General features: G+C 42.0%; 1 protein-coding gene across 1 annotated transcript in view; it reads right to left on the reverse strand.

Annotated features, from left to right (window-relative positions):
• Positions 1 to 7,844, reverse strand: part of LOC108800997 (cytochrome P450 2K1-like) — an 11,692-nt gene extending 3,848 nt beyond the window's left edge. The window contains exons 1-4 of the mRNA XM_018572976.1: positions 7,679 to 7,844; positions 7,416 to 7,576; positions 5,190 to 5,363; positions 3,186 to 3,327 (exon numbers count right to left, since the gene is read on the reverse strand). Coding sequence (XP_018428478.1) covers positions 3,186 to 3,327; positions 5,190 to 5,363; positions 7,416 to 7,576; positions 7,679 to 7,844 — 643 coding nt within the window. The remainder of the gene's footprint in view (positions 1 to 3,185; positions 3,328 to 5,189; positions 5,364 to 7,415; positions 7,577 to 7,678) is intronic.
• Between the last annotated feature and the right edge of the window lie 3,756 nt (positions 7,845 to 11,600).

Below are 11,600 nucleotides of genomic sequence, written 5' to 3' on the forward strand. Positions count from 1 at the left end.
TGTTTATTTTTTATAATTATTTCATTTTTTACTTTTTTAATCACCTTTTTATTTTTTTGTTTAATTATTTAATATTATTTTTTGAAATTTTTTATTAAAAACATTTTTTAAATCAATGTAATTTTTTTTTCATCTAACTTTATTGCTATCACACAGGAGATAACAAGCCCCTGTGTGGTAGCAAGGTAGACAGCTACTTCCTACGGCGTCAATCCACATTAACAGGACGCCGGTGGATTCATACCTCGCGCCCTGTATCTGACAGCTGGGGGGAGGAGTTGCGGCCCGTCACGACGTGATTGGCCGGCGGTCGCACAGTACGGAGCCGGTGGGCGGAGCCTTGGCACGCCCCGTCGTGATTGAACGGCGGCCGCACACTACGGTCTGCCGCCGGGCCACCTTACACCGGCGCCCGCAACTTCCCCACAAGGTCACCACTGCCGCCCCTTTGCGCTCTTCCGCCCCGAGGCCGGGCCTCGGTGGCCTTGTGGGAAATCCGGGCCTGCTCTTAGGCTGAGAGGGATGTGTAGTAGACTTGTGCGCCGTCAAAAAATTTGTTTCGTTTCGAAATATCCGTTATTTCGTAATTCGTGTCCGAAACTCAGTTTGGATTCGTACGAAATATGAATTTTCGTTAGTTTCGGCACATTTTCATAACTTTACGAACATTCGTTATGATGAAGTTAAAAAGCAAAATACCTTTGTTAATATTGGAGTCGATGTGGTAGTTGTTTTTTTTATCCGAAATACGAAATTCTGTTTTGGATCCGAATTTCGTATTTCGGATAAAAAAAAAACCCATCAACTCCAATATATTAACAAAGGTATTTTGCTTTTTAACTTCATCGTTAACGGAATTTCGGATTTCCTGCCTGTGTAATGCAACCCTCAGCAGCAGCGGGTCCGTATTTCGGATTAAAAAAAAATCTTGTCATGTTGTTCAACCTCATTTACAGGGGTAATATTAGTTCCCGTTTCAAAGAAATTTGAAACCAAAATTCGTTAACGGAATTTCGTATTTCGGATAAAAAAAAAAATTATCAACTCCAATATTAACAAATGTACTTTGCTTTTTAACTTCATCGTTAACGGAATTTCGGATTTCCTGCCTGTGTAATGCAACCCTCAGCAGCAGCGGATCCGTATTTCGGATTAAAAAAAAATCTTGTCATGTTGTTCAACCTCATTTACAGGGGTAATATTAGTTCCCGTTTCAAAGAAATTTGAAACCAAAATTCGTTAACGGAATTTCGTATTTCGGATATAATTCGGAAACTGCAATTCGGATTTCGGATGCTTCCGAATGTATGAATTTCAGGAAAATTCGTACGAATTTCGATTCATAACGAAACGAATCGCACATGTCTAGTGTGTAGCCAGACTGAGCTGACTGGGGGTATGTGACCACAAGCAACCACCAGAGGGAGCTTAGAGGATGCGACAGGCATAGGAACATTAGACATGCTCCTAATAGATAATACCTAGAATTCAAAAGCAGGCCACACACTTACAGGGTCACAAAAGAGTGAAGAGTTTGGAGGAGGCAGGAGAAGTGAACAATCTAGGACAACATAGCTGAACTGGAAAGTGAGCTGAATTGGAGAATTTTTCCAAATCAGCGATTTTGGCCTAGATTGTTCCCTTATTATTATTTAGATCAATAGATTTCTCCGTCCACACTAAACAGCAAGGATGAAAGAATCTGTATTATGAGCTATTGCTTCCATGGCTGTCTGAATACCAAAAGAGTGATTGCATCCCAGAGGATGCAGTCACTCTTCGGCTCATAATTTTCCACCCAACATAGTCGATTCACCAGTTATAGGCCGTAATTTGAGCAGTGTATGGCTAGTAATGGGTTCTGTTTGTATGTAATAAACTGACATGGTGCAAAAAGGCAAGGAAGAAGCCAAGGTGCTTTCAGAAGACCTTGCCGACATTGGCCAGTTGCGACCAGATCTGTAGGTCTTCCTGACCATCAAAAATGTATGTTTGTACAGCAGTCTTTTGTAAAACAGATGTTTTGGCCCCCAGATCATCTGTGAACAACTGGCCATCATCCAGTGGTTGTAGATACCTTTGCTGAGGAATGGTCTCTTTCAGCATTAGTGATAAACATCAGTTATGTGCTACCTTTTGGTCTGCTCAATATTCTATTAGAATTTTGTTAAATCTATTCAATATCCTACCAGAAATCCAACTCTGTCCTGAGCACTCTGCAATGTTATTTGAAGTTGTGTTGCTGGGAAAGAAATCAATGTATGAATGTGGAGTGGGACAGAAAAGAGTTGGGAATAGGTGAAGCATTGTAGTCCAGCAGGCAGTGCTGACAACACTGTTTTGGATTTCAGAAGAGCAGAGTCACTGTCTTGTCAACTCAAACGTATGGTGCGGTAGGAGCACCCTGGATTTCTGGTAGATAAGCAGGCATTTTTCTGTACTTCCAGCATTTCAAATAGGATAAAATATGGGGAAATGTAAATGTTTTATCAGTTTTTTAATTTGCCCATATATACATTTAGATTGTGAGAGCTTAATGACATCCTCGTCGATAGCAATTATATGGCAGTGTAGTGCACTCTTTAACCAGTTGACATCCGCGGTGTTAAACCCCCTTCCCATCCAGGCCATTTTTCAGTATTCAGCGCTGCGGTACTTTAACTGACATTTATTCCGTCATGCAGCGCTGTACTGAAATGAATTTTATACCCTTTTTTGGGGACAGATAGAGCTTTCTTTTGGTGGTATTTATTCACCACTGGGGGTTTTATTTTTTTACTATATTAAGGAAAAATTACCAGCGCGCGAGCAGAAAAAAATTGCCGTCTGGAGACGGCAACCCGCAGATGCTGCAGTGCCGTCCGTCCGTTTTTTTACTACGGGCGGACGGCAAGAGGTTAACCTCACCAAGTATGTCTAATGATCTGAAGCGGTTATGAATTATACATTGTATATAATAGACTTCATCCTTTGTATAGCTGGAGCCTATCATCGAAGACTTTTGGAACCCCATCCTCATGTGAAAGTGTTCACGCTTTCTCTTCTGTGGGCACCAATAGCAGGGCAGTGGAAGGAGCACATTGAAGGTAAGTAAAAGCTGCCTAGGATGCCTCAGATAAAGTAAGCATGTTTTTTTGCCTATTATTGTCAAATGACTATACATTTTGCCTTAAGTTATATAATACCTTGAATCCCTGGGTATTTCATCATGAGCAGCAGACCCCAGCGCAGAGTGGTTGATGTTGTCTCCATTCCAGCGGCAAATAAATTCCTTAGCAGTCTTGTTAGGTTTTCATTATGGAAGTATGAATGAGGGCTCCCAGCCTCCTGCAAATAATGATGGTAACGCCGAGAGCGAGGTGAGCATTTCCCTGTAACCAGCCATCTGATGGTGAAATACTGTAGTGTAGAATGTGCATATCAAATACAGTGGTGCTTAAATGGTCAGTCTTCAGTCTGATTTGTTATCTTCTAGTACCAGGACCTTAGTGTCATGTCATGTCATGTCAACACAGGGGGTATGCAGAAAAACCTCATGTTTTCAACTAGGCCAGCGAAGGAGAAGTATACACAGCATGAGACTCATTAGATCTCATCTTTTGAGTCTCCTTGGAATACCCTTCTGGCTGGACAAATCCTTTACTATTTACATTGGCCAACACACATTTTGGTGCCTTGAATGTTTGACCTGTTCCTGAGTATATTTGACCCGCTGATTCCAAAAATTGTACCAGTTTTCCTTTATCAGTATCCCCCTGCAGTTCTTGAGATACAGCATAGATGCCATATACCACTCTTCACTCTGATGTCTCAAAAATCAGGATATTTTAATGTAGTGTTTTATTTAATAACCTTGTAGAATGAAGCAAGCTTGGAGCATTTTTTTTTAAAATGACATTGTTTCAAACCAAAAGCACAGGTATATGATACAAACACTCCCATCATACAACACAGAAGCTCCTTTTGTAAGACATCCAAGACTGGGATCTGCCAGGACAATCCCGCATAAGGTTCCAATAGTAATCTGCCATCAATGTGTGCATTCTATCTTCCTTGGTATCTGCCTTCTATTGTTTTTATGGTTTGGTGAAATCTTTCACATTGCTCTTGACTTAAGTCACCAAGGTTCTCTGGAAATCAACTGTGCAGATAATGGATTTTAACACTCATTTTACAACCAAGCCTGTTGAAATGAAAGAACATCTCCTCTACTAATTGTCTGCCGTCTTGTTTCCAAGGAAGTTTTTCAGAAGCACAAATGAAGACCAGGCAAAAAAATCAATTTCATTCATTGATTCTATGAAATGTAGGTCATTTATGATTTGTGGACCATCAAAAATTCCTGCCTTCAGTTTTTCCATGGCAAGTCCAGGTAATTTATGCGCTATGTAATCATTGCACAAACTATCTTTATTCAAACCCTTTACAAATTGTTCATCAGGCCTAGCTTTATATGTAATGGTGGCAGGATGAATCTATCTCGTGCTACCAAAGGTGCATTGATTACATTTTTTGCTCCAACTACCATGTCTTCCTTTGGAGGCCAATCTTTTCTTACCCAATGCTCATGTTTGGCTCTACTGTCCCAAACGCATAGAAAGCAAGGAAACTTTGTGTAGCCACTTTCTTGACCAAGAAGAAAATGAACAATCTTCAAATCTACACAAATCACCCATTGATTTTTATGATAATGTATATTTTCCCACACTAAAGAGATGGCCTTGGACTCTTCTTTCATCCTGGTGGAGTGACCGCTTGGATTGGAGCCATATTTGTTGTTGTAGTTTAAAATAATACATTTCAAATTACATTTCAAACTGTCAATAAAAAGGCGCCATTCACTTGGGTTATACTTACCCTCTAGAATCCAATGTTTCCGATGTAATAGTACAGTTAGAAGTATGTAAACACTCTCACTATATCTGCTAACTTGTATGCAAAAATTCAGACAAGGTAATAGAACAAGTTGATCAGCAAGATCTTTTAAAAAAATTACCAAAAAATTATATAAATTCGAAAGAGATCGAAAGAAACTTGAGCTGATGCAGTCTAGCTAATGCAATTATCTGAATCAGCACCCCAGATAACCCCAGGATCAAGTCTAAGAAGCAAGGCACCAAGAAAAAAATATTTTTTTATGTTGGGCTGTGTTATTTTCAGCTTATATAATTTGTAAAACATAAATTTACCTCTTTTTGCTTCACAAGAAATGCATCAATTAAGCTTCTCTGGTCATTCTCATCTAAGTTCTTCTGATATTTTATGAATGTTTGTGTAAAAAATTCACACATTTCTTCTACATTTTTTATGATAGTTTTGTGGTTGCCAGGAAGAAAGCCCAAGAATGGGAAAATATTGTATAACTGTTAAAACAAAGAATAAATAAAGCATTTTAATTGTTAGGTTACATTGGTGATGTATTGACATTTTTTAATCATGGTTATGGTAAACAATAGACATTTGCTGGGCAAAATAATTAGTTTTCAGACAAAACAAATGAAAATGAAAAACATTTTCATTCATTTTGTCAAAGGAAACACATTTTTATGTTGTGTCAGATTCCGAGGCAACGAGCCTCCAAATCCAAAACCGCACACTGAAACTGTACAACGAGCGGTGGCCATAAAGGCCGCCGGCACATTCTGCCCATGCGCATCACCATCTTGGAGTGTATCTTGGTATACACCAAGATGGTGGCGCCTGCATGTTCGAGCGCCGACATCTTGGTGTATACCAAGATATACTCCAAAATGGAGGCGTGCATGTGCGGAACACGCCTGCGACCAATATGGCCACCACTCGTTCAGCATGTGATGTCACCGTCATGTGACAAAATATGCTCCGCCTTCAAGATGGTGGTGGGCATGCACAGAACACGCCGGCGGCCAATATGAAAATTAATTTATGTATTCCCCAATATAGTTTTTGTATATTCACGCATATAATACATTTGCTGGTGATCACTAATCACCAGCAAAGTGTCCTTTATTTCCATCATAACACTTGTACTTGTAGCCTGATGGTTAAATCATTATTCTCTGTGTGATGTTTACTAGTGATGGGCCGAACACCCCAGTGTTGGGTTTGAACTTTAGAACAAGCAAAAAGTTTGAATTCGAACTCAATGCAAGTCTATGGGGGTAGAACTTTGAAAATCAATTGTCCCCTTTTTTGAAGCCGTATATGCAAGTTATTGGCCATAAAAAGGGTATGGGGATCCAGGTACTGCGCTGGGGGACAGGAATCAATGAAAAAAAATCTTTAAAAAAAATAGATTGGTAGAATGGGGGATCCCCAGACTGGGGAAACTGAAGTGACCCAGACCCCAAAAGTTCAAAACTGGATATGTGTCCCCAAGGGGTATAAAACCCAAATTGTACAATAAAGAAGAGGGATGAACTCCTTGGGAAAACAATACACACAAGATATTATATATAAAAGTAACACATTTTTTTAACAAACTACATTAATCACCTCCCATCCATGGCCATTCCTGAACGGCTGGATGGGAGTCTTGTAGGAGCGGGAGGGCATCTTAGGACGTCCTGCCTCTCCCCCCGCTCGTGCGTGGGGCTCAGCGCGCACACGAGTGAGGAACTGTTAGCAATGTAAACAGCCAGCGATGGCTGTTTACATTGAAGTGATTGAGCATCTCTAGAGATGCTCTATCGCTTGCAGTAGCTGCGGGTGTGCCCCGCCGTACCTACGTCGCCGCTGTCGGTCTCGAGATCCGCTGTGCACGGTGCGGCTGAGACCGGCACGGCGATGCTCTCAGTGGAGATTAAAAGGGAGATCAGTACACAATATCCCTTTGATTTCTTCTCAGTCCCTGAATGCAGGAAGTGATGTATAATACCGCGAACGTCGCAGTGAGAGCAATAATTAATCGCTAATAACATTAAACTGATGAGCGGTAAAAGCTTTTAAAGTGTCATCTATGGCCAATTTTGGGTATGGTCGTTTTCTGCGATTTCACGGGCGCACGCAATTTTAAATTTGACATGTTTGGTGTCTATTTACCCGACGTGACCCCGACTTTTATATTTTACCAAAAAATTGTGGTGATAATGTTTCATAATATTTCATAGGGAAACAGGTTTTTTTTTACAAAATTTAGGATACCTTTTTCGATGTATAGTAAAAAATAAAACCCCCCAGTGGTGATTAAATACCACCAAAAGAAAGCTCTATGTGTCCCCAAAAAATTGTATAAAATGTATTTCAGTACAGCGTTGCACGATGGAATAAATGTCAGTCAAAGTACCGCAGCGCTGAATACTGAAAAATGGCCGGGACAGGAAGGGGGTGTAAACACACCGGTCAGCAAGTGGTTAAAGGTTTAAGTCTGAACACAGTTGTATAGGTGAAAAGGTTAAGCTAAATAAAAATGGTTAAAACTAGGAGGTATATATTACCCCAACCATCCGAGTTCCCAAAAGTCGAATATTTTCATTTGTCAAACTCATAAGCCTCTCAAATTGTGGATCTTCATAGTCCATTCGGTGTTCAAGTAATACTGCCACAATGATATTAGACACCGCGGCATTTACCATCATCTGATTATCAAATGGTTTTCCTATAATGAGAGTTGAAAGCAAAAAAAAAAAAAGTAAACCACTATGATGTAACGCTGGCCAAGGAAATGACATTGTCTGTGTTGTAACCAGTCAAATGTTACCTTTGAAAGATTCAAAACGTTTAATTAGGAAAGAAGATTCTTCAATAATTTTCTCTTCGATGGAACTTTTCCCCATTCCGAAATCACGCAAGGTCGTCAGTGTAAATCTTCTCATCACCTTCCAGTTTTCTCCACGTGAGTGAATAACTCCTGAGAGATTTGACATGGTGAGAATACACCTTTACTTAGAAGGCAGAAACTCTGTGGAAATGCAGTAACGTTACTATTGGTCCCCATTTCACGGGGACAATCCCCATTTTGAAAACTCTATTTGTAGGAGACAGGCATCCCTGGAAATGTCCCTAGCTGCAGAGAATGCAGTGCAACTTTGTTATGATCTTTTTTTTTTTGCCCTGTGATGTCATGTGCTGTCTCCGTCTTCCTGGGCTGTTTTGCCGATTTGCATGATCTGCTCTGCACTGTGGCCACCTGTCCACCACTGCAGACTGGCTTGGAAATATGGCCGCCATCTTGTGAGCTGGACTGTGGTGCTGAGGATTATTAATACATTCTGGTGTTTAGTGTAAGACCCCAACCTAAGTAATACGAAAAATATTCACTGGGGCCAAAAGTAACTGCTTCTGAGATAATCTCCTGAGGCACGGGGGCAGCTCCTCACAGTCAGGGGAAACCGGATATCTGATAGGAGAAAAGCAAAAGGAGTGGCTCCATAGTGTAAAACCGATTTATTGCATGTTCAAATGACAGTCATTTGAACATACAATAAATCGGTTTTACACTATGGAGGGGCTCCTTTTGCTTTTCTCCTATAAGACCCCAACCTCCTTGAGAGTCTCAACCCTGCCCCTCCTTCACTTTACATCACCTCACCTCGGTTCCTCCCTCACTGTCTACTGTATATCACCACACCTCTGCCCCCCCTCACTGTATCAGTGAGGGGGGACCGAGCAGAACGCTCAGCGGCATTCGGCTCGGCTGTTCTGCTCGGTCCCTCTGTGGTATCGAGCAGAACAGAAAAATAGTTTAAAAAGTAGAAAAAAATAAATAGAAAACGATTGTGCGGAGCTAGCAGTTACAGCTAGCTCCGCCCAACTGTTTTCTATTGGCCGGCGGTTCTGCTGCCGTCAACAATAAGAAGAAAAAGAAACTCTCCCGGGCGCTCTAGGAGTCTCCCGCTCCCGGCCACCAAGGAGAGAAACACTGCCTTTTCTTTTTTTTTCTTTATTCTGACACGGAGCCGTGTCAGAATAGAAGAAAAAAAAATTACCATAGGAATGCATTGCTAGATTCCTATTGGCTATCTCAATTTGCAATAGCCAATAGCAAACTAGCTATTGTACCCGCCCTCTGCTGCTGTCAATCAGTAGTGGTGGACCTGATGGAGAAATCAGCAGCCCTTCGGTTCTACGTAACCGAAGGGGTCCTGGGGCCGAAGCTAGCCGAAGGATTGGCCGAAGCTACGGCTAGATCCTTCGGCCGCTTCGTGAATAGACCCCTTCGTTTTTCGGGATTCGGGTCCGAAAGTCAATTCGTTTCGAGATTCGGATTCGGCCGAAATTCGTTAGCAGTAGTCTGTACGAACGTTTGTAGCCGTTTCATTTTCGTTTTGTTGCAGCAAAGTGACATTTTAAAAAAATAAAAAATTTTAGTCAATTTGCTGCAACGAAAATGCATCCACAAACGGAAATGCGTAGAGACAAATGCTAATGAATTTCATCCGAAATGTCATTTTTGGAAATTTGGATTGGTTTTCTTTCGCCATTCCTGTTATTCGGAAATTTGGATGCATCCAAATCTCCGAATAACGAAAATTTGTCCAAAAAAAAAAATTTTACGAAACGATTCGCACATGTCTAATAGAATCCCTGCCGTAAGATCTCGATAAAATTTGAGAATGGGCAGCTAGGTGGCAGATGAGCTTTAATCTAGAAAAATATAAGGTAATCCACTTGGGAGCTAAGAACATGCATGCTGAATATACCTTAGGTGGGGTTTCACTGGGGATAACGGAGGTGGAGAAGGATCTTGGAGTCCTAATAGACCATAGACTCAGCAATGGCATGCAGTGTCAAGCTGCAGCTAGTGAAACCAGTAGTATATTATCTTGCATCAAAAGAGGGAATTATTCACGGGATAAAAATATAATTTTGCCACTTTACAAAACAGTGCTAAGCCCTATCTTGAGTACACGGTGCAACTCTGGTCCCCAATCCTCAGAGGAGGGCAACCAAATTAAGAAGGGGGATGCAGGGTCTGAGTTATCAAGAGCGCCTACAAAAATTAGAATTGTTCTCCTTAAAGAAGAGATGCTTAAGAGGTGACATGATCACAGTTTACAAACTCATCAATGTGGACTGCAGTATTGGGAATGCATTACTAAAACCAAATATCTCGAGGAAGACACGGGGGCACACCAAAAAGTTGGATGGGAGGAGATATAATCATAGACTGTGTTAGGGATATTTTACTTTGATTGGTAAAACTGTGGAATTCACTGTATCATTGGGAAACATACACTGCTTCAAAAAACACTTGGATGAGTTCCTCAGTTCACAAAACATACAGAATCCCCGATGTCTTGGGGGAGTGGCCTGAGCACAATGGCGGCTGGACGTGCTTAGTGTGAGCTCCGGATGCCTCTCCCTCGATAATAGACCTCCCGAATACCTAATCACCTAATACTCATCTTAACGACGGCTGCTGTGATACACGATGGGGAAGAATACTGGACCTGGTTCCACGAAAGCTTTGAAGGCGGGAATCAAGCGGCTGAATCCCGGAATCAAACGCAGAGCTCCCTTGCTCGAACTGACCCGTCCCCCGGACCGTCCCCACGTGATCGCACTGCAGATTCCTCTAGATCTGAAACAGGAGACGAGCGGGAGCAGAGCTCGTTGATGCCCTCCATGGACGAACTGGTGAGGGCTCTCCCGACCAAGGAAGATCTTACTATTATGCTCAGCGGTCTGGAGCAATCCCTGAAGATGGATATTCTGTCCCTAAGGGGAGAGGTAACACACTTACTGCAGCGGGTAGAGGAAGGAGAAAACCGTATGGACTCACATCTTAAGGTAATATCTTCCCTGCAAACGCAGGTATACTCCATGGCCTGTACCCAGAGAACTGTGTCTCATTACTTAGAGGATTTGGAGAACAGAGGACGCAGGAATAACCTGCGGATTCGGGGGCTGCCAGAAATTACGAAGGGCTTGGACTTAGGGGAGACCCTTAGGAGGCTCTTTAATAAAATATTGGGAAGAGATTTGACTGCCCCTTTGTTGTTTGACCGAGTCCACCGAACATCTTACCCCCGTAATAGGACTTCAGATAACTTTGGGGATGTTGTTTGCCACCTGCATTACCTATCGGATAAGGAGGCCATATTGCGGGCTTTACGGGAACACCCTGAAGTGGACTTTAACGGAACTTATATACACATATACCCGGATCTTGCCAGGGAAACTTTGGTGCGGCGTAGGGCGCTGCGTCCACTCCTGGAAATATTACAGAAAGCAGACATTAATTACAGATGGGGTTTCCCCTTCTGCCTAACAGCTAGGAAAAATGGAAAAACTGCTGCCCTTAGGTTCCCAGAAGATCTGGGACAATTCTGTGAAGCTCTATCTATCACTATACCACTGCTACCGGACTGGCAGGATACGGTTCCAGTCATAGAACCGATATCAGATGTAGCCTGGGCCCCGACGATGCTTCCACTAAGCCGACCCACCAGTTAACCTGATGATACTTAAACTATAAATATAGATGGGAGGCGGTGGAAGAAAATAATTATAATATGTATACTATCCTTTGCTGCCCTTTGCTATATCCCCCCGCGCCGACCACGATCTGGGCAGGGGGCGATGGGGCAGTGGATAGCACCTTGGATGGTAATAGTGAATTTCTCTGTGTATCTTTCCTTTTTTTTCCCTCTTGTCGAAAAGCACTATGAATAGGGAGG

Source organism: Nanorana parkeri, unplaced genomic scaffold, assembly GCF_000935625.1.
Source record: "Nanorana parkeri isolate BGI_ZX_2015 unplaced genomic scaffold, ASM93562v1 scaffold2191, whole genome shotgun sequence".
Taxonomy (NCBI): domain Eukaryota; kingdom Metazoa; phylum Chordata; class Amphibia; order Anura; family Dicroglossidae; genus Nanorana; species Nanorana parkeri.